The following is a 27777-nucleotide window of genomic DNA, read 5'->3' as shown; positions in this document are numbered from 1 at the left end:
AGGGCCTGTTCCTCTGCTGTACTGTTCCATGTTCTCAAAGTCGAGTTTATTGTCATCTGCACAAGTCCATGTGTGCACAGGTGCAATGAAAAACCTACTTGCAGCAGCATCACAGGCACATAGCATCAGATAAGCAGCACTCACAAAAAAAATCCCATAGAAAACATTCTATGTAGAGAGCAGCCATTGGAGAAGGCAGCAAAGGCTGCAAGTCCAGTGAAACACCTCACACAGTCAAGGTTTAGAACATAGAACAGTACACCACTGGACAAGCTTAGATCATCTTTAAACTGGAGACGTTGGACTGCTTCATGAGAGAGTTAGTGGTTCCCAAAGCCACAAGTGGGTGTAGGAGCGTTCTCTGACTGATGGGACGTTATAAGTGGCCTTTCCCAAGTCACAGCTTCCAGACGCACACGTAGCGAGCTGGACGACGGTTCAAAGCGTCTGAATGTGACCGATTGAGGAGACACAGTAAGTATTAGACACTGAAACACGAGGGGGAGGGCAGGGGAGTGGATGGTACGAGAAACGACTGCCCACAGCGCGAGACTTCCAGCTCACCGGTCCCCCTGAGGTACTCCACTGTGGTGGTGAACCCTTTGGTCCTCGGTAGCAGATGATGTTTCAACTTCGGCAAGCCCTTTGACTCAGCCACCTCCATGCTGATCCGGTGCTTCTTCTCAGTAAACCGGGTGCCTTCACAGTACAAGAGGAACTGAAAGGGGAAGGGGACAAGGGGACATGGGTAAAGGGTCTGTTCGTCACTTGCCCACGGTCAAAACACCAACTCTGGAGGGTTGAAGAGGGCAGCATGTTTAGTGTAACGTACAGATTTCTAGCAAGGCTTTCAACACATGGCAGGCTGGTCAAAAAGGTCTGCAGGATCTGACAACTTTACCAAACACTACCTAGGCCACACTTAGAGCACTGCGTGCAGTTCTGGTCACCACACTACAGGAAGGACGTGGTCATGCTGGAGAGAGTGCAGAGGAGATTCACCAGGATGTTGCCTGGATTGGAGGAGTTTAGTTATAGGGAGAGATTGGACAGGCCGGGACTGTTTTCCCTGGAGTGAAGGAGGCTGAGGGGTGAACTGATAGAGGTGTACAAGAGGCATAGATAGAGTAGATAGGCAGAATCCTTTTCCTGTGGTAGGTGTATCAAAAACAGGGCATGCATTTACAGTGAAAGGAAAGAGGTTTAAAGGGGATCTGAAAAGAAAGTTTTCTTAAAAAAAACCAGAGTGGTTGATATTTGGAACTCGCTGCCAGAGGAGATGGTGGGGTTAGATACAGTCACTGCGTGTAAGAGACGGTCAGACAGACACTTAAACAGGCAAAGCGTAGAGGGATACGGTCCTAATGCAGGCAAATCGGATTAGCAGAGATGGGCATAAAATCGACATTGACACAGTGGGCGGAAGGGCTCGTTTCTGTGCTGTATAACTCTGTGACTGAGTGACCGGCTCGGTAGCAGGAGGCAGAGGGAAACAGTTGAAGGACGATTTAATGACCAAAAGGCTGACACAGCTGGGGCTCCACACAAGTCAGCACCTGACCCTTCGCTTTTAGTCAATTACATTAGTGATTTAAATATAGGTGATAGATAAACAGGTCTGCAGATGACTGATAAACAAAACTGGGCAATGCAGCTGAGAGCGAGAAGTGAGGCATCGACTGCAGGTAGATGTAGGTGGGCTGCTCTGTGTGGCAGAACAGTGGTGAATGGCAGTTAACCCAGGAGTGCGTCAGTGGAGATGAGAGAACACACGATAAAGGGCAGGATACAAGTGATGTGGAGGGACAGAGGCAGTGTACATTCACAGATCCTTCTAGAAGGTTAGAGGTCCAAAAGCACATGGGATGCTTCTCTATTAGTCGAGGTATCAAATGTGGGGAAGGAGAGCTTGCTGCAACTGTATACAGCACCAGTTAGGTCAGAGCTTCAGCAATGCACACAGTTCTGGTCACCACAGTTCAGCAAAGATGGGCATGCACTGGAGAGGGTGCAGAGACTTACAAGGACGTCGCTACAACTGGAAAGTGCAGCTATGAGGACAGATTAGAGAGGCCTGGGCTGTTTTCTTTGGAAGAGGCCAAGGACAGAGTTTTAATTGAGGTGTAAAAGACCACAAGAGGGAGATAGGTCCTTTCGCCAGCAGTGGGGTCAAAAAGCAAGTGCCACAAAGAAAGGTTAGAGGGAAAATGAGGAAAATAACACCTTCATCCAGAGGGCAGTGGGAGTCAGGAACTCACTGTCTGAAAGGGTAAGAGGCAGAAACACGAATCACATTTAAAGAAGTACTCGAGGAGCTGTGACAGGCAGGACTACGAACTCAGTGCTGGGAGGAGGGATCCATCTGGGGAACTTTTTTTTATTGACTGATATGAAGATGGGCCAAATGTCACTTCTTGTGTTGTAAAGTTACGAGATTCCAGGAGCTCAAACTAATCCCACCGACCCACTCTCCCCTACAGCCTAGCCTCGATGCTCAATTCCACTGGCCCGCCCTCCTCACAGCCCTGTCTCAACCTCAAACTAATCCCGCTGACCCACTCTCCCTCCCTCAACAAATCCCGCTGACCCACTCTCCCTCCCTCAACAAATCCCGCTGACCCACTCTCCCTCCCTCAACAAATCCCGCTGACCCACTCTCCCTCCCTCAACAAATCCCGCTGACCCACTCTCCCTCCCTCAACAAATCCCGCTGACCCACTCTCCCTCCCTCAACAAATCCCGCTGACCCACTCTCCCTCCCTCAACAAATCCCGCTGACCCACTCTCCCTCCCTCAACAAATCCCGCTGACCCACTCTCCCTCCCTCAACAAATCCCGCTGACCCACTCTCCCTCCCTCAACAAATCCCACTGACCCACTCTCCCTCCCTCAACAAATCCCACTGACCCACTCTCCCTCCCTCAACAAATCCCACTGACCCACTCTCCCTCCCTCAACAAATCCCACTGACCCATTCTCCCTCCCTCAACAAATCCCACTGACCCACTCTCCCTCCCTCAACAAATCCCACTGACCCACTCTCCCTCCCTCAACAAATCCCACTGACCCACTCTCTCCTCATTGCTTTGCATCAGTCCCCAACCACTCACTGCCCTGTGCTCTCCTCGCCCTGTATCAATCCCAGATTAATCCAGTTGTCCCACTTTCCCCACGTAACCCTGTACCTTCCTCTGCCTTAATATTTCCCACTTATGATCCAATCTCTTGACCACCCCTCTTCACCTCCTTTGTAATATTAAATTGTTGACTCTGTGACATGATTTCTCAACTACAGAAATATCTCCCCGTTCACCAACCAGAGTCTTGTGATTCCCTCATTAAATCTTTGAACTCCTGCTTAGCTAGACACAAGCCTCACACACTTCTAGATTCCCAAATGTCCCAGACCCTGGCAAATCCACTGCACTCTGTGGGTTCGATCCCCTCCTCCCCCTTTGACAATGGGGGCCAAACTCTACCTGGTACTTGGACTCTGATGAACCTGTACCATGGTCTGAACTTCGATCTCGCATGGTACGATGGTTCTGAAACTCAATGCTGTTGGCTTTGTTGGAGCCTCAATGACAAACTAAGGATTTTTTTTAGCCTTTCCCAATCTTTTCTTACTCCCCCTTGCCAGACGTTGACAGCCAGTACTCACCCACATGTACTGTGGGTAGTCCCGCAGTGCCTGAAGCCCACTCGTGACGGTGTCTCTGTCCTCGTCCCAACGGCGCTTACAGAAAACAATCTCCAGGAAATACCACGTCCATCCAATTAGAGGGACATAAAGCAGCTCCTGCTTGGCCAGGACTTTGGAACTCTAAGCACAGAGGAGTAAAACAAAATAATGAGTGAAGCACAGACATCTGATCAACTCCCCCATTCCTCCCACCAACCCTCCAAACCCCCCCCCAAAATCACCAGGCCAATCCAACGCTCTCCATCTGAGCAAGTGTAATCAACATACTCACAAGCCACATGGGCTGTGTACACTGCCCACCTTCAACCCAATGATACTCACAGTTTGTTCCATGCACTCAGTTACAGCAACCTGCAAATCCAGAAGCTGTTGGGAACCCTGGTATGGTCCACTAGGATCTACAGAGAGCACCACCCTGAACTCTGAACACCAAGGTACACAAAATTATGAAGGTCATAGACAAGGTAGATGGTAGGAGACTCTTCCCCATAGTAGAGGTGTCTAAAACTAGAGGGAAAAGGTTTAGAGTGAGGATAAGAGGGGATCCACTGAGGAACGTTACCATCCGGATGGTTGTTGGAATCTGCAGCCCAGTGCCTGAAGAGATGGTGGAGGCAACAGTGAAGTATCTAGACAAGCACTTGAATTGGCAAGGATTAGAAGGCTGCAGACCAAGTGCTAGAAGATAGGTACTTGATGGCAGGTGTGGACGAGGTGGGCCAAACACCTTGTTTCTCTGACTACGATTCTATGATACACAAGCTCCAAACAAAACCACACACAGAACTCAGTGGGCAAGAGCTCAGGGTGGGAGGGAAACTACAGTAACTGGCTCCCTTGCAAAGGTCACTTCCCTGTGGCAAGAGGAGGAATCAAAAGGGAGTCGCACCGTCCTGCAGGCTTTGCAAGTGGTAACTGAGAACACAGAGACAAATGGTTAGTGTTACTGACCCCCAAAACGCCGTATCTCTCACACATGGTCCAACCACATAGGAAGTCAATCTCATAATTGTGATTTAAGATGACAATGACATGCTCCTTGCCAAATTGGTCCACAGTGGCCTGGTCAGTGAAAAGCGTGCACTCCGTACCGGACCACCATTCTAGCAGCAGGACCAGTTCTAAGGACAGAGACAGAAAGCGGAGAGGAGCAGGTTAACAAGTGCATCTGCAGCAGGAACAGACCTTCAAACTACTCCTAACCAAAATAGCCACAGGCAAGGATTATAACTAGATACTTGTCACCTGCCAAAGCTCAAGAAGCAAAAAGCATCACTACTTTAAATGCAGGGAATTTGTCGAAATGTTGCAGTAGGAGCTCACTCAAAAGCTTTTGTACTTTTAGAAATTAAAACAGAATAGGAATGGATACCCTCAATAGGACAGGCAGCACTGGTGGCAAGATGAGTGGAGTTCTGACGAGCGTTCATTGAAATGAGGTGTTAACTGTTCCTGTCTCTGTAGCCGCTGCCTGACCTGCTGAGCGTTTCGAGCCTTCTCAGATTTTATTTTAGAATTCCAGAAACCTGCAGCATTTCATTTTTCTTTTATTCCATCTGCCTGCTTCAGAAGTCTCCCCCTCCTCACTGCATCCAAACTGCCTTCACAGATTCCACGTCCTTCAAACGTGCCCAGGACTCATCCAGCATAGATCAAATAGAGAGCAAATCTCCATACAGTGCACGTCGACAACACAACCCGATGCTGGCGTCGAGGGCAGTGATACAACAGTGGAGAATCAGTTTGGTTTACATCAGGTCATTGACTCAAGCCTCCCAATCAAAACAAACAGCTGTTAAACCCACGAGGAGAACAATGACAGATACTCACGGCTCCATAGAGAGTAGGCAAGAAAGCAGTTGAGATGCCTATAGAGTTGCTTGCTGAATAGCCAGATGGGGAGTGTGCAGAGCTGGATGAAGTTGATGCAGAAACCACTGACGACAAACACAAACCCGAGCAAGAGGTGGACGATGAAATGAGTTTTCAGGTAGGCGATCACACTCATGGTTGATCAGAAACGTTTACAAGGCCCCTCACTCAGAATAACCGACCTGGAACAAAAAACCAACAAATCAGACATTGGATCCTCACGGTGTAATCGCCCAGCCTCCCAGCAGGTATCTCTGTGCCTGCCCTTTGAAGCAGCGATCCAGTGTGTCGCACTCCTCTGCTCTTTCTCCAGTGCGGAAACAGGCCCTTCGGCCCAACTGGTCCACGCCAACCAAGATGCCCCATCCATTAGTCCCATTTGGCCCATAACCTTCTAAACCTTTCCAATCCATGTACTTGTCCAAATGCCTTTTAGACATTGTTACTGTACCTGCCTCAACCACTTCCTCTGGCAGCTCGTTCCACATAGATACCAGCTTTTGTGTAAAAACGTTGCCCCTCAAGTTCCTATTAAATCTTTCCCCTCTCACCTTAGACTCTAGTTCTAGCCCTGAAACGTCCTTTCTAATTCAGTTCTGAACGTTTCCATTGAAACACCATCACACCCCTGACCACAACTGCTCAAAGCAGTTCTCCACACCTTCCATTTTCTGACCTGGTTCCTCAGATTAGCCCTCCTCCTGTCACTGGGAATGGGCTCAGGTGAGAAACAAGCTGTGTGGAGGGGGGTCTGGATGAGGAATGGGGAGTAAGGGAGGTGTAGGTCTAGTTCACTGGACTACCCCTGGGGCAACAAACCCACGGCGGGTCACGCAGTTATCCTGCAGCTGCAAGTGGTGATGCACCCACTGCAGTCAATGCCTGGACGAGAGCAACTACAGCTGCCAGGTAACTGTCACCGTACAACCAGGATTACAAGGTGTGCCTTTTCCCAGGGACGGTGATATGGTCCCTGATTGTTCCCTTCTGAAAAGGTGACGATGTTTGTTGAGGACTGTGTAAAGGACCTGGGCACCAAGTATTCAGAAGTGAAACTCACTCCTTCAAATGAATTACAAGCATTGTGTTAGCATGCTGCTCAGACAGCTCCCTAACAAGCACACCACTTCAGTGCGACTTGACACAAACCGTCCATTCCAACTGCAGTGAGTCAGTTGTACAGGCCCTTCAGCCCATTGCACCTATGCCGACCATCTATACTAATCCCACTTGCTTGCATTAACTCCCTCTCCCTCCGTGCCCTGCTCATTCAAGAACCCGTCCAGATGCCTCTTAAATGTTGTTCCTGTTCCTGCCTCCACCACCCCCCTGGCAGCTCGTTCCAGACACCAGCTACACTGTGTGTGAAACATTTACCCCTCGATCCCCTTTAAACCTCCTCCCTCTCACCTTAAACCCACACCATCTAACTTTAGACACCCCTACCATGGGAAAGGGGCTCTGGCTACCTACTCTGTTTAGGTCTCTCATAATTTTATAAACGTCTATCATGTCACCTCTCAGCCACTCTAGGGAAAACAAGTCTCAGCCTATCCAGTCTCCCCTTGTAACTCACCCTCCAGTCCCAGCAACATCCTTGTGAACTTTTTCTGAACCTTATCCAGCTTAATCCTGTAGTGTGGTGACCAGAATCGCACACAGTACTCCAGGTGCAGTCGAACCAACATGTCCACCCTGGGTAGGCTCCAACTACCTACCCAACTGTGTCTCTCGTAATTTTATATACTTCTACCAAGTCTCCTCTCAGCTTCCGATACTCCAGAGATAACAATCCAAGTTAGCCCAACCTATCCTCATACCTAATGCTGTCTAACCCAGGCAACATCCCAGTGACCTCCTCCGCACCCCCTCCAAAGCCTCCACATCCTTCCTGTTATAGGGCGATCAGAAATGCAGACAATAACTCAAATGTGACGTCAGAGTTTTATACAGCTCCATTATGACTTCCAGACTTTTTTTTACTCAATGCCCCAAATGATGAAGACAATCCTATCTACTTGTACAGCCACTTCCAGGGAGCTATGGACCTGCACCCCAAGATCCCTCTGCACATCAATGCTCCTTTCTGCCATTTACTTTATAAAAGATATTAGTGAGAGAGCAAAGGAACACAGAGTTAAGAAGAGCACAGGATGGGGACAGACAAGCCCAAAGACACAGCCAAAACCTACTCATCACCACCGGTCTATAATTCTCTAACCAACTCAAACAGCTATCTTAAATTAGATACAAGATATTTATTTATTAGTCACATGTACGTTGAAACACACAGTGAAATGGGTCTTTTTGCATTACTAAGAATGTGCTGGGGGCAGCCCACAAGTGTCTCCACTCTTCCAGCGCCAACATAGCATGCTCACAGCTCATATCCTGTACGTCTTTGGAACGTAGGAGGAAACCGGAGCACCCAGAGGAAACCCACGCAGACACGGGGAGAATGTACAAACTCCTTACAGACAGCAGCGGAATTGAACCCAGGTCGCTGGTGCTGTAATAGTGTTACACTAACCGCTACGCTACCGTGCCACCCATTACTTGAAATTATTCACTTGAAATTATTCACTTGAAATGAGACATTACATTTGAATTCAAAAGTTACGAGATTCGACAGCAATTACAGTTTTGTTATTAAGACTCCAGCAAGTACTGTTCCTCAGGAACTAAATACTAACAAGTGTAATTACAGAATCCTCACTAAAGTCCCTCTGCCCACATTATTACCCAAAAATAGCTAGCAGTCGGAAGTTAAATTGAGTCCAGGACAGTTTACCAGTGATACTGAAAGATACCCTTGCATTCTAAATCCACCCCCTGCCCCTGTCCACTTCCTTCTGGGCTAAAATAGACATTGTGCAAAGCATCTGCACTCACAGGCTGTTAGTGTGCTGCAAAGCAGAGACTTCCTCCTAACACTGCACACCAAAGGCACAGGCTCTCAGTAAACCCGCCCCAGACAAGGCTCAGATCGGACAGCCCCGTGCTGTGCTTGACATCAGCCTCGGGACAAAGTCCAGCTGCAACACACCCACAACACAAGCACAAGGTGCCATTATGCTCTGGTCAGCTAAAGGTCAGTGGGCTCACCTCAAATCAGGTCACTCCCCTACCAGATCGAGTAGAGATACGAGGCTGGTGCAGGACCGTGACACTTAGATGAAAGATCAGCCATCCTCTTAACGAATGGGACAGCAGGTACAAGGAGTCAAATGAATTATACTTGCTTCTTATGACCTTTAAATGCAGCACTGAAGGAGTGCTGCACTGTCAGAGGGGCAGCACAGAGGAAACACTTGCAGACAATGAGTATCACATGCCAGCCAGACCCTCCTGGCACCCTCTCACACCATCCAGCCCACCAACTGGTGCTGATGGTCACCCATGCGCTGTCAGTCTCCTGATTTGCTGGGACATTGTTGCTCAGAGGGTAGGTTCACCTTGGTGACCTTTGAGATACAAGGTCTCGCACTGAAGCCTGGTTCTGCCCTCACTCAGAGAATAATGCAGCCAATGGCACGAAACACAAAGGAAAATACAACCGCTGAAACACCAACAGTTGCCACAGCAACCCCTAAACAACTAACCTGGTGGGAGCAAAGGCAGGCAGCACATCCGCAGCCAGAGAGTGCGTCTGGCTCACTCGACAACTTCATCTCCGTGCAGGAAATGGGTAACCTGCAGGTTTTGAATTCTGCAACTAGCGTTAACCTAACAGTACAGGCACAGAAGTAAAACTCAGCGTTCAAAGGGGAACACAAGAGAGACGGAGGCTCTTCCTGAAAACAGGAACTTCATCGTCATTTGGCATCTGCAGGTCTCATCCTCCCTCACAATACCGACACCAAACACTCTGGATATCTTCACACTTCTGTTCTAATCCAGAAGGGAAATGCACATCCATCCAACTCTTACTCCTGCTTCAACAGCCCACTGCCTGGTAAATAGTAAACATACTCCTGCAGCCGATGAGACCCAATGCAGTCACTTCACAAATTGCATAACACAGGGCTGAAGAATGCACCAACACAGACAGCAGTGTGCTATAAATCAATGTGTACACCACACATTTCTTCAGGTGGAAAGATCAACAAGCACGACCTCTGTTCTCTGAGAGGTCCTTGGGTGCATAGTGACTGATGTCGTTCACGTACACAAATAACTCATCACATTTAAAAGGACAGCGCTCAGTTTCATAATCTACCGCGTCTGCCAGCATGGACATGGAGTAAAACAGCCTCACCTCATAAATATCTATGAGCCAACCCGTACATTAGAAATTGAGTAATGCAAAGGAAATAAGCTAAGATATCTTTATTAGCCACATGTACATTGAAACACATAGTGAAATGCATCTTCTGCATAGAGTGTTCTGGGGGCAGCCCGCAAGTGTCGCCACACTTCCAGCGCCAACATAGCATGCCCACAACTTCCTAACCCGTACGTCTTTGGAATGTGGGAGGAAACCGGAGAACCCGGAGGAAACCCACGCAGACATGGGGAGAACGTACAAACTCCTTCCTGTCACACCCTGTTGCCTCTTCTCCCATCTCATTCCTTCCTAACAAGCAGTGGAACAGAAGGCAACAAAGAAGACTTCCCAAACATAATGGAGAAGTACACGTCTACAGTGGAGTTCAAAGAACTTAGCTTTAGTACTAAATTAGTAGCGGAGAACTTAATGGAAATGAAAGCCAACAAACCTCCAGGACGATGGTAAAGGCACTGGGGAGAGGGGTCAGCTTCCAAAAAGTCATAGATGCTTGAACAGTTCCCGCAGAGTGCAGCAGAGATTCACCAGGATGTTGCCTGGACTGGAGGGCTGGAGTTACAAGGAGAGACTGCACAAGCTGGGTTTATTCTCACTGGAGCAGAGACGGCTGAGGGGTGACGTTAAAGGTTTATAAAATTATGAGGGGCAAAGATAGGACAGAGAGTCTTTTTCCCAGGGCAGGGGAGTCTTGAACTAGAGGCACAGGTTTAAGCTGAGAGGGAAGGAATTTAGAAGAGATCTGAGAGGCAAGTTTTTCCATACAGGGGGTGGTGGTTATGTGGAATGAGCTGCCGGAGGGGGTGGTAGAAGCAAATACAATAATAGGTGCCTGTCCAAATGCCTTTTAAACGTAAGGCAGTAATGAAGTAGAGGGATACGGGCCTAATGCAGACAAGTGGGATTAGTGTAGACAGGCATTACTGTCAGTGGGTTGTAACACTATATTCTGCATTCTGCCTTTTCTCCCCTTTGTACTACCTCTGAGTACTTGTGCGTGGAATGATCTGTCTGTATGGCACGCAAACAAAAGCTTTTCATTGTATCTCAGTACAAGTGACAAGAATAAACCAATTACCAAGAGCCCATTTCTGTGCTGTATGATTCTAAGACTGGGAGGGAGCAAATGCAACCCATCATTTAAGAAAGGAGGAAGAAAGAAAACAGGGAACTAGAGATGAGTTAGCCTGACACTAGTAATATAGAAAATGTTGTGATCCATTATTAAGGCAGTGAGAACAAGGCCGTTCAAAAATAATGGGATTGGGCAGAACTAACACAGCTTTATGAAAGGGAAATCACATCTGGCAATTCTGCTAACATTTGCCCAGATTGTACCCAATTCACACAAGGACAAACCATTAGGTGTGATGTATGTGGCTGTTATAGAAGGTCTTCAATAATGTACCACTGAAATGGTTATTGAACTAAAAATACACTGTGGAGAAAGGATCAATTAAGAGATAGAAAATAAAAAGAAATAACTAGTGGGGTGCTGTCGTTCTGTGTCGGGACCCCAGTTGCCCCTAGTCTATATCAATGACTTGGATGAGAAGATCTAGTGATGATACAGAGCTGGACAGCAGTGTGGGCTACAAGGAAGATGTAGAGAGTGTCCATGGGGATAAAGGTGGGCTGAGCGAATAGCCAAGGCCATGGCAGATGGAAATATAATGTGTAAAAAATGTGAGATCATCCACTTTGACAGAAAAACCAAAAAAGCTGAATAATGAAGTGAGATTGAAAAACATTAGAACTCAGAGGGATCTGGACATTGTATCATCACTGAAACTTAACACCTGCCTCAATGTTTTCCTGCTGCACCTGTATGTTATGTTGGGCTTTAGTGTAACCAGATTTGAATACAAGAGTAAAGATACCCTGCTCCAATTATATAGAGCCCTTGTGAGACTGCATTCGCAATACTGTGTACAGGTCTGATCACCCCATCTTAGGGAGGATATACGTGTGATAGAGTGCAGTGACTGTTTGCTGGATTAATTCTTGGGGTGGTGAGTTTATCTTATGGAGACATCAAGCACACGGATCCTACATACTCAGCAAAACTCGAGTAATTAGGACAGATATTGACTGATTTTTTTTAAACAAAGATAAAGGGAGTTGTGGGATATGGGGGTTGGAGCAGGAAAGGTTTCGAGGGATTTGGGCCAAACGCAGGCAAATGGGACTGGCTCGCTGGGCAACTTGGTTGACATGGACGAGCTGGGCCGAAGGGCCTGTTTCTGTGCTGTAAAACTTTATCTCTATGCAAGTAATGCTGAGCTAAGAGATCAGCCATAATCTTATCGAATGTCACAACAGGTGCATGTAGTCCTTAAGTCAGCTAAAGACGGTTGGTGACCATCCCGACTTGGGAATGTATCACCACTCCACCATAGCATCTTGTCCAAGTTCTGGAACCATCACCCCCTCCCCCCCAAAACCCCATCCCAACAGCACTATGGGAACACTTTCACCAGAAGGACTTCAGTAATTCAAGGAGGCAGCTCACACACACTTTCCTGAAGGAATTTAGGGATCAGAAATAAACCCCAGCCTTGTCAGTGATGCACCGGTCCCAGTAATAAATAAATAAAAACTGCAACACACACAGCTTTGCTCGACAATAAACAGTCAGAGGATTAGGGAGCTCTCACAGCTGGTCAGTACACACCCAACAGTCCCTTTGCAGTTACAGGTCCCATATCACAGCAGCTTCTATCCTGAGCAATCTAATACTAGTAAACCCACTCCCTCCCTCCCTTCCTTCCCCCCTCCCCCTGTGCCTGGGCTGAAACATCACATTACAAGAGACTGCTAAGATCGTGGAAGTGCGTGCATCAGGAACATAAGCACTCATGTCACTGACCCTTTCACTGGCCAGCGGCCAGTGCTATCTCACGACACATTGCAAGTTAACTATTTCGGGCCATTGACCATATTAGTCCCAGCCTCCATTCCAGTTCCCAACACCTGACTGTACACAGCCCACTGTTTCCAGGAGCGGTACAATATAAAAACACTGTGACCAAGAGGTTTCGTCATGCCATCCACCCACCAAAAACAGATTACTTACTCATCATTGCTTTGCTACATTTGGGAGATCCTATGCACAAAAACTGACCAACACTTTTCCTGCATTACAACAGTTACTACACTTCAAAAGTACTTCATTGGTTGTTAAACAATTTGGGAGATACTGCAAGCTGAGAAAGGTGCTATGGAAATGTAATCATGGGTGACAGAGATAGATAAATAACGGTATCTATAGAGTTAAAGCCCAGACACCTCATTCCGCTGAGCCAGCACATCAGCTGCAGGGATCAGCCGGCGAGTAGTGTCCTTGTCCTCTAACCCTTCCACCTAAGCCTTGTGAGATTATCTGCCACGGGACAGAGGCAATATCCAAGGACACAACTGGCAGGTCAGTCAGGAGGAGATGAAGTTATTCTGATCTCTGGATAACACAAGGTTAAGATCAGAGAGCTGAAGAACAGCATTCCCAATTCCCAGTAAGGTATTCAAACAAGGATTAGCATTTGTCTAGGGGCATTTGATGGATTCACAGGGACAATAACTTTTTTGTTTTACAAGCACATTGCTCAGGACCCACTGTTGATAGAGCCAAGGAACAGGGACCTTTGCACAGAGGCAAGCCTAATCACATACACGGAAAATCAAAGTTCTGGACTTTTACAGTCAGCTGATCAACAACACAATCGACAGAGGAAGGGCAATGTTCAACGTTCCAATCAGATACCTCATCACAGGACCCAGTATAACACCGGAGAACCCATCATCCACACATCCTTTTTATTCCTGCAGAGATTTCCCAAGCCAAACCTCAGTGGCAGATATATCTATGTAGTAACACCTCTTCTCCCACCACAAGCAATCCTCAAGGAGTTACTTAAAGGACAGATCAACATTTTTTGTGCAGCTCGGACCACCGTGTACCATGTTGTTACGCTGACAATTGAGAATTTGTTCGAGCAGACTCTTGGCATGCATTTTCATTGGTACTGTACGTCAGTGTTATACAGCGACAGACCCGTCCCCACCGGTACCGTACCCCGGTGTTATACAGCGACAGACCCGTCCCCACCGGTACCGTACCCCGGAGCTATACAGCGACAGACCCGTCCCCACCGGTACCGTACCCCGGTGTTACACAGAGACAGACCCGTCCCCACCGGTACCATACCCCGGTGTTACACAGAGACAGACCTGTCCCCACCGGTACTGTACCCATTTTATAGACATTTACCTATCAGCACTGTAGCAGTGTTATAAATACAGTCAACGGCACTGTGTGCCAATATTACACAAGGCCATCCTACTGCAGGTTCAGACCTGCCTGCGCAGTCCCTTACCAGTATGTATAATACGCCAGAGCTAGCAGCAGGAGAGCAAGGCAAACTCCAGAGAACAGAAGGTAGGCTGTCTGGTTCACCGTCATCTTCAACGACACACTCGCTCCCAAGAACAAAGGCTCCAGTCTGCCACTGCTCCACAAGCCAAGTAAATCCACAACAGATTACGACCAAGTATTTGGATAAAAAGCTGAGTGTCGCCCAGCTCCCAGAAACACTTGGTCAGGGGTCGGCTGTGACAGGCAGTTACTCTGCCTGAACAGAGCTGCTAACATTCCTCATTTAACACAAGGATTAAGCCCAACAATGCCTCACTGGAATTTAGGAAATCAAACACTCCTTCTGTCAAGAGAATGCACTCAAAAATGTGTTTCATTTGCTTGCCAGCTAATCCATTAAACCGATTAACAATTAGTGTGTCCTTATGCCCTGGATCCATCCCCCTGAATTTACATCAACATCTCTGGGTCAGCAACCCCCACAGCCTCTTGCACCAGCAGACACTTATAGGTCCAGTTATCAATGACCCACAGGATCCTGAATCACTCTTCCTTTGTTCATGGTCTCACAGTGGTCACAGAGAGAGGTCCTGAACTCTCACTCACACATTTCTCACCAGGTTACATACCCCACCATACCGCCACCCTCAGGGCACAGGGTCCATCACCTCTCCCTAGGATACAAGGCTTCCCACCTGGCTTTTCCTAGTGGAAGAGCTGTAAAGCAGGGTGCTGGTGTACCGCTCAAGGGAATATTGTACCATCTGATCCTGTTCCTTACCAATAGTCAGGAATGGCATCATTTAGAATCAGATTTGTTTTCATTGACTTGTATGACGTGAAGTTTGTTGTTTTGCAGCACTGCAGTGCAAAGACACAAAATTACTACGTTACAGAAATGAATAAGTAGTGCAAAACAAAGGAATAACGAGGTAGTGTTCATGGACCATTCAGAAATCTGATGGCGGAGGGGGAGAAGCGGTTCCTCCATTGTTGAGTGTGGTGGAAACCCAGGCAGAATGGTATTTGGACTAAGAGAGTTTTGGAAGGATGGGAGCAGTCATGGTGGTGTGGCTGGGGTACTGCTGCCTGCCTCCTGGCACAAGGTCTCCAGTGTGGACAACATCACCAGCAGGAATCTAAGCCAAACGTTGCCCATGCTAGTCCAGAGGCAGAGCCTCGTTGTGTTGGACCTGAACAAGGACAACCAACTCTGTGCAGGAAAAGGAGGAACTCCAGGGCAGCACCCAGCTCCACAATCCCCATGCTCAGTTCTCTCCTTTCCCCTCACTTCAACTACAGGGTCATCACCCCCACAACCAGCTGCACGCCTCCCACCACAAAGTGTGTTCTGGATGACTCGGTGGGGGGGGGAGGGGGGGGTGGGGGGTGGCGGTGGTCCCAAGCCCACCCCAAAGCCATTATCCTTTGGGTAAAGCAAAGACAGAGCTGCACCATGGATTCCATGGTCATGGTGACAGGGATATCCAAATTACCTGGCCAAAGCTGAACTGAAACTTAACCCAGCACTCGGATCAGGTGTCACAAGCTTGCCACAACAGCAATGAAATCCCAGTGTCTATAAAATGCTGCAGGGTATCATTAATATTTAAAGTCTAATGATGGACTGAGGTACTAAATTGGTCTCTTTGTATCTGCTCTACTGGAATTGGAGATGACTAATTCTTATATGACCAAAATTCATCGACAATAACGGACTGACCAGTTTTGCAACTCAGTCTGTCCATTATACTTCGCCTGACCCTGACTGGTACATTTTCTAGTGCTGAGAAACCACAAAGTGACTGAATTTTACTCCCCACAACCTTGCTGGAAGCTCCCCCCATCACACTGAAGTCAATCCCTTACTACAACTGACGACATTTCAGTGATTACAGTTCAGTCACAGAGCTTTGTGTGTTATTGCATTGTAGTTAGTGGAGGGACAATGTGCACACAGGCTTACATCGCCAAAACGACACACATTTACAGCACAGCCCATCTTTTCCAACACTGTTCTATTGGTCAGGAACTTCCACTTGAGTTATGATCAGTTTCTCTTCCAGTTCACATTCAATTGCAAAGCGATTTTAAAGCATTTCCCTTTAATCATCTCTCTCATGGACTGATCGCACAGGAAGTTTGGGGTGAAGGGTGCACAGTGATGGGTAATGGATAGTAACTGCTGTAACTCACTGAAGTCCACATTGTACCACTGACCCAGTCCAAGCTCACACTGCTGACCACAAATGCTAATTCTACAAGTTGTCAGTGAGACCACACTCAGAGTACTGCATGCAGTTCTGATCGCCCAGCTACAGGAAGGATGTCATTAAGCTGCACAGGGTGCACAAAATTCACAGGGATGTCACTGAGACTGCAGGGCTTGAGTTATAAGGAGAGGCTGGAATAAGCTGGGATTGTTTTCCCTGGAGCGAAGGAGGCTGAGGGGTGACCTGATAGAGGTTTATAAAATCATGAGGGGCACAGATAAGGAGGACGGTCACAGTGTTTTCCCCAGGGTGGGGGAGTGTAAACCTAGAGAGCATGGGTTTGAAGTGAGAGGGGAAAGATTTCAAAAGGACCAGAGGGGAAACCTTTTCACACAGAGGGTGGTGGGTATATGGAACGAACTGCCAGCGGAAGTGGTAGAGGCAGGTACAATTACAGTGTTTAAAACATATTTGGACAGGTACATGGATAGGAAGGGTTTAGGGGGATGTGGGCCGTATGCAGGGAAATGGGACTAGCTTGGATAGACATCTTGGTCAGTACGGATGAGTTGGGCTGAAGGGCCTGTTTCCATGCCATGTGACTCTGTTCCCAGACCTGCTAACTACACTCTGCTACTCCCAAACCCTGGAGACTCCTCCACACAGCTGGTCCCAAACCCCATGGGCCCCCATGTGATCTAACACCAACCTGCCAACAGTCAAGCCAATGATTTAACACACACCACCTAGACATCAGACATAAAGAGTAGAAGCACACCAAGCCCAGATGACCTTGCAAAGTCCTTCAGACAAACATCTGGGGACCAGAGTCAACGGGAAGACCTGTTAAATTTAGCCAGACACCGTTTTACTCACAGAATCATGCCCTTCAACTAACGTGCCACAGTCCTGTACAAATCCTTGCTTAGGCCGCATTTGGAGTTGTATGTTCAGTTCTGGTCGCCCCATTACAGGAAGGGTGTGGAAGCTTTGGAGAGGGTGCAGAAGAGATTCACCGTTAATGTTTACTGGATTAGAGGGCATGAGCTACAAGGAGAGGTTGGACCAACTCGGATTGCTTTCTCTGGAGCGTCAGAGGCTGAGGGGAGACCTGATGGAGGTTTATAAAATTATGAGAGGCACAGATAGAGTAGACAGAATCTTTTTCCCAGGGTAGAAATGTCAAATACTAGAGGGCACAGGTTTAAGGTGAGATGGGGGAAAGTTTAAAGGAGATGTGGGGGGAAAGTTTAAAGGAGATGTGGGGGGAAAGTTTTTTTTAGAAATCAGAGAGAAGTGGGTGCCTGGAACGGGCTGCCAGTGGAAGTGGGGGAAGCAGATATGATAACGGTGTTGAAGAGACATTTAGACAGGCAGGTGAACATGCAGAGGATGGAGGCATATGGTGAATAGGATTAATTTAATTTGAAAGGACATTGTGGACTGAAGAGCCTGTTCCTGAGCTGTACTGTTCTGTGTTCAATGCCCTCTGTTACAACCCATGGGCACCCTACCCAACCAGCAAGACAGACCTACCAGAGCTGAAGTGAATTTGGGGGTCCTCATATTGACTCCAGACCCCATAGATCCAAGGGTCCTGATTATCAGCTACAACCCCCAAACAACTGTTAAATACCACATGGAGGAATGTAGAATAGCAAGGGCACAGAACATTCTCTGGATAAGGAGACAGTGCTTTAATGTCTGATACAAAAGGTAGCATGAAGTAAAAGGTCTCATAATGTTGCCAAGGATGAAGGCTTGGAAAATGTCAGACATCATTGGAGGACCACCAAGAGAAAGTAAGAATACAAGAGTAATGTAGCTAGAAACAAAATCTGTAAGAACTTGTGTAGGTGTGCAAACCAGAAAATGTGAGTTAAAGTGTTAATGTGGGGGTCCTTACAGATGGAGACAGGAAATATTATACTGCACGATAAGAAAACGGCAGAGAATTAAACAAATATTTTGAATCTAATTTCAGGGAAAATGATACAAAAACAGAACCCTCACAGAAATCCTGGAGAACTGCAGGTCTGGAGTGACTGAGGAGCTGAGGGAAATTAGCTGGATAAAACACTGGATTAAAGAAGTTAGTGGGACTAAAAGCAATAAATCCCCATGACCTGACGAGCTGCATTCAATGGGCTTGGAGCTGGCAATGGAGACGGTGGACGCGTTGGATGTCAGAGAGATACAACACAGAAACAGGCCCTTCCACCCATCCGTGCTGCCCATTTACACCAACCTAACACAAATCTTTTTTTAAAATTCTCAACATATTCTCATCAATTACACCAAGATTCAACCACTGACCTATGCACCAGGGGAGATTTACAGCAGCCAATTAACCCACCAACCTGGACATCTTTGGGATGGCTGGCAGATTAATTGTCTGCTATAATCACTGCACACGCAGCACCCAAGGTCAGGATTGAATCCGAGCCTCTGCGAGAGTGCCATGCAATCAGAGATTCTTAAAGGTCTTGACAGGTAAATGCTGAGATGATGTTTCCCCTAGTGGGAAAGATGAGGACCAGAGGGTATGGTTATTCCAAGTCAGACGTCTTCCAAACTTCGAAAGGACACACCACAGATGAGAAGAGCGCAAAAGTAACCTCAGTCAGAGAGGAACAGGCAAAACAGGGAATTATAAGCCAGTTAACCTGACATTAGCAGCAGACAAAACGCAAAAAAACTGTTAAGTGTACCAGGCCACATTAAAAATAAGATCAGAATTGGGCAGAGTCAAAGTGGATTTATGAAAGTGAGGTGACATTTGACAGATGCATTAAGAGGAATGGCTTGAGAGTATAACTGCCAGAACAGCCAAATATCAGCCAGTTCACCTGGTCTAATGACATTTTGTAAACATGCACAATACTAAACATTTCCCCATAGCAGAGGAGTCTATAACTAGAAGACTAAAAGGTAAGCAGCAAGAGGTTTAGAGAGAATCTTAGGAAGATTTTTTCCCCACCCAGAGGACAGTTGGAGTTTGGAACACACTGTGAGAGGGCAGCACAGGCAGTGACTCACTGCATTCAGAAAATATCCAAATCGCCAAGGCACAGAAGGCTGCGGACTAAGTGCAGGGAGACGGGATTCATCAGATTAGTTCCTGGGATAGAGGGCTATCACTGGAGGAGAAATTAAGCAGATATTAAGACAATACTCTCTAGAGTTTAGAAGTATGAGAGGTGATCTTAAGAAAACATACAAAAAAACTCATAGGAAGAAGCACGAATGACATATCCCCAGCTCTGGAACTGGAACCAGCATCACAGTCTCAAAACAAGAGGTTGGCCATTCGGGACAGAGAATACATTTCTGCACGTGGGTGGTGTTGAATCTGTGGAAGGTAGAAGTTCACTCGCTCAGGACATCCAGGATAGTGATCGGTAGATTGGAGTTCGGGAATATGGGGTTAGTGCAGCAAAGTAGCTCCGAGGTAAAAGATCAGCCATGAGCCAATTGAAAGGCAGAGCAGGCACGAGGGGTTGAATGGCCTCCCCCAGCTTCTACTTCTTATTTGTACTTGACCTCACACATCTCAGTCCGCCCGTGAGAGCAGAACCACCTCAACACTCCTACCCTCACAGTGAGGGCACACTCCAGCACTGGTATCCACCAAACGTCCTTCCAACCTCTCCGTCATGGACACATCCCAGCACTCTCCCAAACCCCCCCCCACCTCCACCGGCTTCCTGCAGGACTCTCTCACTGCCTGATGACAGGTCTTTGAACCCCAGTTCCCTCTGCACCAGACATGTGTTCCGTCCCTCCCTCCTCCTCCCCCAATTCCCTCCTCTCTCGTTTCTCCCTCCTCCTTTTCCCTCTCCTCCCTGCCCTCTCCATCTACTCTCCCCCCTTCTCCTCACCTACCCATCCCCACTCTCTCACCCCTCCCCACCTCAGTAACAACCCCTTGCCAGCACTCTTCCCCTCCCCATGTGACAACCTACCCCCACATCTCCCAATTACCCTTTCCCCCAACATCCTCTCTCTCCCCTCCCCACTCCCCCTCTATCATCCCCTCCCCAAAATCCCCCGTGACTCACCTTTTGGCCCTGGCGCTCAGGCCCCTCTCTCCCCCTCACACACTCTGGGACCTCCCCCCCCCCCCGGCCCCAGACCTCACCTCACCCCACCCAGCCCTCAGGCCCCTCTCCCCCTCATCACACAGATCCCTCTGCCGCACTCCCACATCCTGATCCCCCACCCCACCCCCACCAAAGCCCCCCAACATCCCCCGCCCAACACTCACTCTCACCCTCAACTCCCCCACCTACCCCCCACCCCCCTAGAGCCCCGAGCCCTCAGGACTCTCTTCCCACCCCCACCCCGTCCCCTCAACCCCCATCCCCCAATCTCCCTCCCCCTACCAACCCCCAATCCCCTGCCCAGCACTCACTCTCCCCCTCATCTTCACCCCCCCAGCTCCCAAGCCCTCGCCCCCAGCTATCTTCCCCCCGCCATCCCCACCCCACTCCCCAGATTCACCATCCTCCCCACCCCCTCCCCCTCCAACCCCCCACCCCCTCACCCCCCAACCCCCTCACACAACCCTCACTCCCCCCAGCACCCCCCCACCCCCTCCCCTCACCCCCATCCCACTCCACCCCCCTCCCCTCACCCCATCCCCCTCCCCTCACCCCCATCCCACTCCACCCCCCTCCCCTCACCCCATCCCCCTCCCCCTCACACAACCCTCACTCCCCCCAGCACCCACCCACCCCCTCCCCTCACCTCCCCCCAACCCCCCTCCCCTCATTCCCCTCTCCCCATCCCCCTCACACCTCCCACCCCCTCCCCTCATCCCCCTCCCCCTCACCTCACCCCCCACCCCTCTCCCCTCCCCCTCACACCCCCCACCCGCCTCCCCCATCCCCTCCACCTCCCCCCAACCCCCTCCCCCTCACTCCCCCTCCCCTTCACCCCCCCCCCTCCCCCATCCCCCTCACCTCCCCCCCAACGTCCTCCCCCTCCCCCCACTCCCTCCCCCTTCCCCCCACCCCCTCACACAACCCTCACTCCCCTCGGCACCCCCCCACCCCCTCCCCCCCTCCCCTCATTCCCCTCCCCATCCCCCTCACACCTGCCACCCCCTCCCCTCATCCCCCTCACCTCACCCCCCACCCCTCTCCCCTCCCCCCCACCGCCTCCCCCCAACCCCCTCCCCCTCACCCCCCACCCACCCCCTCACCCCCCACCTCCCCCCAACCCCCTCCCCCTCCCCCCAACCCCCATCCCCCTCACCTCCCCCCCCACTCCCTCCCCCTCCCCCCCACCCCCATCCCCCTCACCTCCCCCCCTCCCCCATCCCCCCAATCCCTCCCCCTCACACCACCCTCACTCCCCCCAGCACCCCCTCCCCTCACCTCCCCCCAACCCCCCTCCCCTCATCCCCCTCACACCTCCCACCCCCTCCCCTCCTCCCCCTCCCCCTCACCTCACCCCCCACCCCTCTCCCTCACACCCCCCACCGCCTCCCCTCACTCCCTCTCCCTCCCCCTCACCTCCCCCCCACTCCCTCCCCCTCCCCATCACCCTCCCCCTGCCCCAACCCTCACTCCCCCCCCCAACCCTCACTCCCCCCAGCACCGCCCCCACCCCCTCCCCTCATCCCCCTCCCCCTCTCCCCTCCCCCTCACACCCCCCCCCGCCTCCCCTCCCCCCCTCCCCCTCACACCCCCCACCGCCTCCCCTCACCCCCCACCCCCATCCCCCTCACACCACCCTCACTCCCCCCGGCACCCCCCACCCCCTCCCCTCCCCCCAACCCCCCTCCCCTCATCCCCCTCACACCTCCCACCCCCCCCTTCATCCCCCTCCCCCTCACCTCACCCCCCACCCCTCTCCCCTCCCCCTCACACCCCCCACCGCCTCCCCTCACTCCTCCCCCTCACCCCCACCCCCTCCCCCCACTCCCTCCCCCTCACCCCCACCCCCTCCCCCATCCCCTTCACCTCCCCCCACTCCCTCCCCCTCCCCATCACCCTCCCCCTCCCCCTCACACAACCCTCACTCCCCCCGGCACCGCCCCCACCCCCTCCCCTCATCCCCCTCCCCCTCTCCCCTCCCCCTCACACCCCCCACCGCCTCCCCCCACCGCCTCCCCTCACCCCCCACCCCCATCCCCCTCACACCACCCTCACTCCCCCCGGCACCCCCCACCCCCTCCCCTCCCCCCTCCCCTCATCCCCCTCACACCTCCCACCCCCTCCCTTCATCCCCCTCCCCCTCACCTCACCCCCCACCCCTCTCCCCTCCCCCTCACACCCCCCACCGCCTCCCCTCACTCCCTCCCCCTCACCCCCACCCCCCTCCCCCCACTCCCTCCCCCTCACCCCCCACCCCCTCCCCCATCCCCCTCACCTCCCCCCCACTCCCTCCCCCTCCCCATCACCCTCCCCCTCCCCCTCACACCACCCTCACCCCCCCCGGCACCGCCCCCACCCCCTCCCCTCATCCCCCTCCCCCTCTCCCCTCCCCCTCACACCCCCCACCGCCTCCCCCCACCGCCTCCCCTCACCCCCCACCCCCATCCCCCTCACACCACCCTCACTCCCCCCGGCACCCCCCACCCCCTCCCCTCCCCCCTCCCCTCATCCCCCTCACACCTCCCACCCCCTCCCTTCATCCCCCTCCCCCTCACCTCACCCCCCACCCCTCTCCCCTCCCCCTCACACCCCCCCCCGCCTCCCCTCACTCCCTCCCCCTCACCCCCACCCCCTCCCCCCACTCCCTCCCCCTCACCCCCACCCCCTCCCCCATCCCCCTCACCTCCCCCCCACTCCCTTCCCCTCCCCATCACCCTCCCCCTCCCCCTCACACAACCCTCACTCCCCCCGGCACCGCCCCCACCCCCTCCCCTCATCCCCCTCCCCCTCTCCCCTCCCCCTCACACCCCCCACCGCCTCCCCTCACCCCCTCCCCCTCACACCCCCCCACCGCCTCCCCTCACCCCCCACCCCCATCCCCCTCACACCACCCTCACTCCCCCCGGCACCCCCCACCCCCTCCCCTCCCCCCAACCCCCCTCCCCTCCCCCCAACCCCCCTCCCCTCATCCCCTCACACCTCCCACCCCCTCCCTTCATCCCCCTCCCCCTCACCTCACCCCCCACCCCTCCACCCCCCCCACCGCCTCCCCTCACCCCTCCACCCCCCCCAACCCCCTCCCCCTCACCTCCCCACCCCCCTCCCTCCCCCTCCCCCTCCCCCTCACCCCACCCTCCCCCTCCCCCTCACCCCCCACCCCTCTCCCCACCCCCTCCCCCTCCCCCATCCCCTCCACCTCCCCCAACCCCCTCCCCCCCCTCACCCCCCCCACCCCCGCGTCCGCCACCTTCACCGTCCGGACTCCGTCAGCGCCGCGCACCGCCGCCCTCCGCCCGGGACACACATCCGGTCCGCCGCGACAGAGGCTCGGGCGGAAGCCGGAACCCGGCCCGTCGGCTCCGGGCCCTGGCGGCGCCGGCTGGGGACGGCGTGACGTCACGGGGCGTGTCCCGGCCCCGGCCCCGCCCCCTCCCCCTGCACCAGGTGAGCTCCCCACTGACCTCAGGTGGGCCTTTACCTGGACCTGTCGCCCTGGTACCACCTGATGCCCCAGGGTCACGGGGCAACACGGCGCTGACGCGGACCCTTCGGCCCATCCTACCCCTGCTTCACCGTGGCCACCGTCCGAACCGGCAGGTCCACCACGGGGCCATCCTCAGTGCGGACCAACACCGGGCAAGGCTGCACCCTTGCCCCGGTCTCTCCTGCCTCCCTGCCGCACTTCACTGCCAACAAGTTCCCGCTGGAGTTCGGCAAATCCGCAACTCGACGAAGTCAATGTCAAGTTTATTGTCATCTGCACAGGTGCAATGAAAAACTTACTTGCAGCAGCAGCATCACAGGCACAGAGCATCAGATAAGCAGCACTTACAAGAAAAACATAAATTAACCATAAGTTGAACACAATTTTTACAAGAAAGAACACAATTAGAACAAAAAAAAACCATCCATTTTAGTGCAAGGTGATCAAAGTGGTCACAGTGTTGCTGTACTGAGGTGCTGGTTGGTTCAAGAACCAAATGGTTGAAGGGAATAGCCGTTCTTGAACCTGGTGGAAGCTAATGAACCTCATGAAACAGAGGAGACATGATAGAGGTGGACAAAATATTAAGAGGAATAGATAGAGCGGACAGCCAGCGCCTCTTTCCCAGGGCACCGATGCTCAATACAAGAGGGCGTGGCTTTAAAGTAATGGGTGGGAAGTTCAAGGGAGATATCAGAGGAAGGTTTTTTACCCAGAGAGTGGTTGGGGCATGGAATGCGCTGCCTGGGACGGTGGTGGAGGCAGGTGCATCGGTCAAATCCAAGAGATTGCTAGATAAGCAGATGGAGGAATTTAAAATAGAGGGATAGGTGGGAGGGAGGGGTTAGATAGTCTGAGGCGAGGTTTAAAGGTCGGCGCAACATTGTGGGCTGAAGTTTCTGTATTGTGCTGTACTGTTCTATGTTCTATGATTCTATGTTCAACTTACATCCCCTCCACTTCCGCAGCAAGGTCACTCAACCGCAGTCGTCGAGTGTAAATACTCGGACAACACTTGTGTTTGTGTGCACGGAGTCTGAGCTCTAAATCATAGAGTTATACAGCATGGAAACAGGCCCTTCAGCCCAACTCAACCGTGCTGACAAAGGTGCCTTCCTGAGTTAGTCCCATTTACCTGTGTTCGGCCCATATCCTTCTCAACCGTTCCTGTCCATGTACCTGTCCTAATGCCTTTTAAACCTTGTAATTGTACCTGCCCCTTCCACCTCCTCTGGCAGCTCGTTCCACATAGCCACCACCCTCTGTGTGAAAAAGTTGCCCCTCAGAGCCCCTTTAAATCCTTCCCCTCTCACTTTAAACCTAGTTTTAGGCTCCCCTACCCTGGGAAAAAAGATTGACTATTCACCTCATTTCTGCCCCTCGAGGTACTGTCACTTCTCCTCTTGAATTCACACACTGAGCAAGCAGAGATGAGCAGTCCTGATGCAGGCTCTCTACCTCAAACTTTGACCAGCACTTCACCTCCACAGATGCTGCCTGACCCACTGAGTTCCTCCAGCAGCTTGTTTGATTTTTGCCCCAGATTCCAGTATCAGCGGTTTCCAAGACAGAGATGCGGTCTGAAGCTGAACACTTCTGGCAAAATTTGATGTACTCTTAATACTAACATTTTGGAAAGGAGGTTAAGTCACAGTTCCTTCCAAAATGTTAGTATTAAAAGTACGTCACAAAACTTCAAACATTTCACTGTTTCAATTCTGTTCTGATGCTAAATGTTAACATTATTCGATTTTTTGAATGATTTTTGTCACTCCTACCAGATTTGAATTTTTACTCTTTGGTGTTAGGAGGAGATTTTATTTGCTGGTTAGATCCTAAATTAGATAGGTCATCTACTGAATCAGCTGCTCCTAATAAATCAGCTTTATTTCTTCAATCGTTTTAATGAAAACTGGTGTTATTGACACCTGGCGTTTTTTGTACCCAGAAGAATATTCCTTTTTCTCTCATGTTCACCATACATATTCCAGGATTGACTACTTTTTTATTGATAATCAAATGATTTCATCAGTTTGATCCTGTGACTATAAAGAGATTGCTCTCTCACATCATGCTCCTGTGCTTCTATCTTTAAATCTCCCTGGGCTCCCTCAGATAAACAGATTTTGGTGTTTTAACCTAACCTTGTAATCTGATAAAAAACTTTTAAAATTTATGGAGAAACAAATTACTCTTTTTTTTAAAGAGAATTTGTCGGAAGAGATTTCTAGTCTTATTGTTTGGGAAACTTTCAAAGCCTTTATTAGAGTTCAAATTATTTCTTATATGGCAAGCATTAGGAAAAAAGCTGACAGAGAAAGAGCCGATCTAGTTGATCAACTGAAACTATTAGATCAAAAATACGCTTTGGATTCAGATCCGGCTTTATATACACGGCGAGTTGAAATTAAAACTAAATATGATCTTCTTTTAACATATCCAATTGAAAGCCAACTTTTAAAAGATAAAAGTCAATTTTATATTCATGGAGATAAAACAGGTAAATTACTGGCTAACCAATTAAAAATCTCCAAAGCTAGACGGCAAATTAAAGAAATTTCGAAAGCCAATGATGAGAGGACAACTGATCTTTTAGAAATAATTCTATTCTAAACTTTACAGTTCTGATTTTCCTAAAGACAATACTGTAATGAATAATTTCTTTGACCAATTAAACATTCCTATACTTTCTGCTAAAAACCGAAAACAGTTGGATCAATCTATTACCCACGAGGAAATCGCCGAGGTTGTGCGACCTTTACATTCTGGAAAGACTCCGGTTCCTGATGGATTTCCTGGAGAATTCTATAAGGCCTTTTCCTCTTCGCTTATACCTCATTTATGTGCTGTTTTTTCGGATTCTTTTAAATTGGGTAGACAACCACGATCTTTTTATGAAGCCTCTATCTCACTTATTCTTAAGAAACATAAGAACCCAATAGAATGTGCTTCGTACAGACCAATTTCATTTCTTAATGTGGATGTTAAAATTTTATCTAAAGTTCTAGCTCGTAGATTGGAAAATATTTTACCTTCAATTATATCTGATGATCAGACTGGTTTTTATTAAAAATCGATATTCTCATTTTAATATTCGTCGTTTACTGAATATTATCTATTCTCCCTCTAAGGAAATATCGGAATGTGTGATATCTCTAGATGCTGAGAAGGCCTTTGATTGGATTGAATGGAATTACTTATTTAAAACTTTAGAGAAATTTAATTTTATCCAATGGATTAAATTACTTTATTTATCCCCTTCTGCTCGAGTTCTAATTTTCAAAATTCTAAATCTTTTAAACTTCAACGTGGAACCAGACAGGGACGTCCTTTGAGCCCTTTGCTCTTTGATTTGGCCTTAGGACCTTTGGCTATTTCTGTCCGAGAATCTAGAGATATCCTTGGCATGTCCAGAAGAGGTATTAACCACAAAGTTTCTTTATATGCTGATAACTTATTACTTTTTATATCTAATGCTGAAGCCTCGTTACCTCCTGTGCTTTCTTTACTTTCTCACTCTCGTCATTTTTCAGGATACAAATTGAACTTACACAAGAGTGAACTTTTCCCTCTGAATAACCTGGTACCATTCGATATTAACATTCCTTTTAAAATTGTAGGAGATCATTTTACCTATCTGGGGGTGTCAATTACTAAAAATTATTAATTTAAAGAAAAATTTTTCACCTTACTGCACTATGTGAAAAGGGTTTTATCAAGTTGGTCACCCCTTTCTATATCATTG

General features: G+C 50.1%; 2 protein-coding genes across 12 annotated transcripts in view; one reads left to right on the top strand and one right to left on the bottom strand.

Moving 5' to 3' along the window:
• Positions 1 to 23911, bottom strand: part of LOC127570042 (1-acyl-sn-glycerol-3-phosphate acyltransferase gamma-like) — a 41793-nt gene extending 17882 nt beyond the window's left edge. Inside the window, exons 1-7 of one of the 11 annotated variants that reach the window (XM_052015271.1) lie at positions 23796 to 23911; positions 17322 to 17433; positions 15014 to 15093; positions 5534 to 5757; positions 4655 to 4824; positions 3662 to 3823; positions 565 to 718 (exon numbers count right to left, since the gene is read on the bottom strand). In XM_052015271.1, coding sequence (XP_051871231.1) covers positions 565 to 718; positions 3662 to 3823; positions 4655 to 4824; positions 5534 to 5711 — 664 coding nt within the window. In that variant the 5' untranslated portion in view covers positions 5712 to 5757; positions 15014 to 15093; positions 17322 to 17433; positions 23796 to 23911. Of the gene's footprint in view, positions 1 to 564; positions 719 to 3661; positions 3824 to 4654; positions 4825 to 5533; positions 5758 to 9177; positions 9406 to 10293; positions 10581 to 14233; positions 14471 to 15013; positions 15094 to 17321; positions 17434 to 23771 lie in introns of those variants that run through there. The other 10 variants (XM_052015270.1, XM_052015264.1, XM_052015268.1 and 7 more) reach the window with 10 other exon arrangements.
• LOC127569698 (uncharacterized) lies at positions 21730 to 25079 on the top strand (the record flags this gene model as incomplete). The annotated part of the gene is made up of 7 exons (XM_052014499.1): positions 21730 to 21892; positions 22346 to 22439; positions 22495 to 22587; positions 22767 to 23053; positions 23103 to 23408; positions 23562 to 24261; positions 25001 to 25079. Coding segments are annotated over 7 exons (1722 nt in total), but the record flags the coding sequence as incomplete, so codon positions are not given.
• Between the last annotated feature and the right edge of the window lie 2698 nt (positions 25080 to 27777).

This window comes from Pristis pectinata, chromosome 4, assembly GCF_009764475.1.
Source record: "Pristis pectinata isolate sPriPec2 chromosome 4, sPriPec2.1.pri, whole genome shotgun sequence".
In the NCBI taxonomy this organism is placed as follows: domain Eukaryota; kingdom Metazoa; phylum Chordata; class Chondrichthyes; order Rhinopristiformes; family Pristidae; genus Pristis; species Pristis pectinata.
The sequence above is the reverse complement of the archived record's forward strand: the minus strand, read 5'-3'. Positions and strand labels throughout refer to the sequence as shown.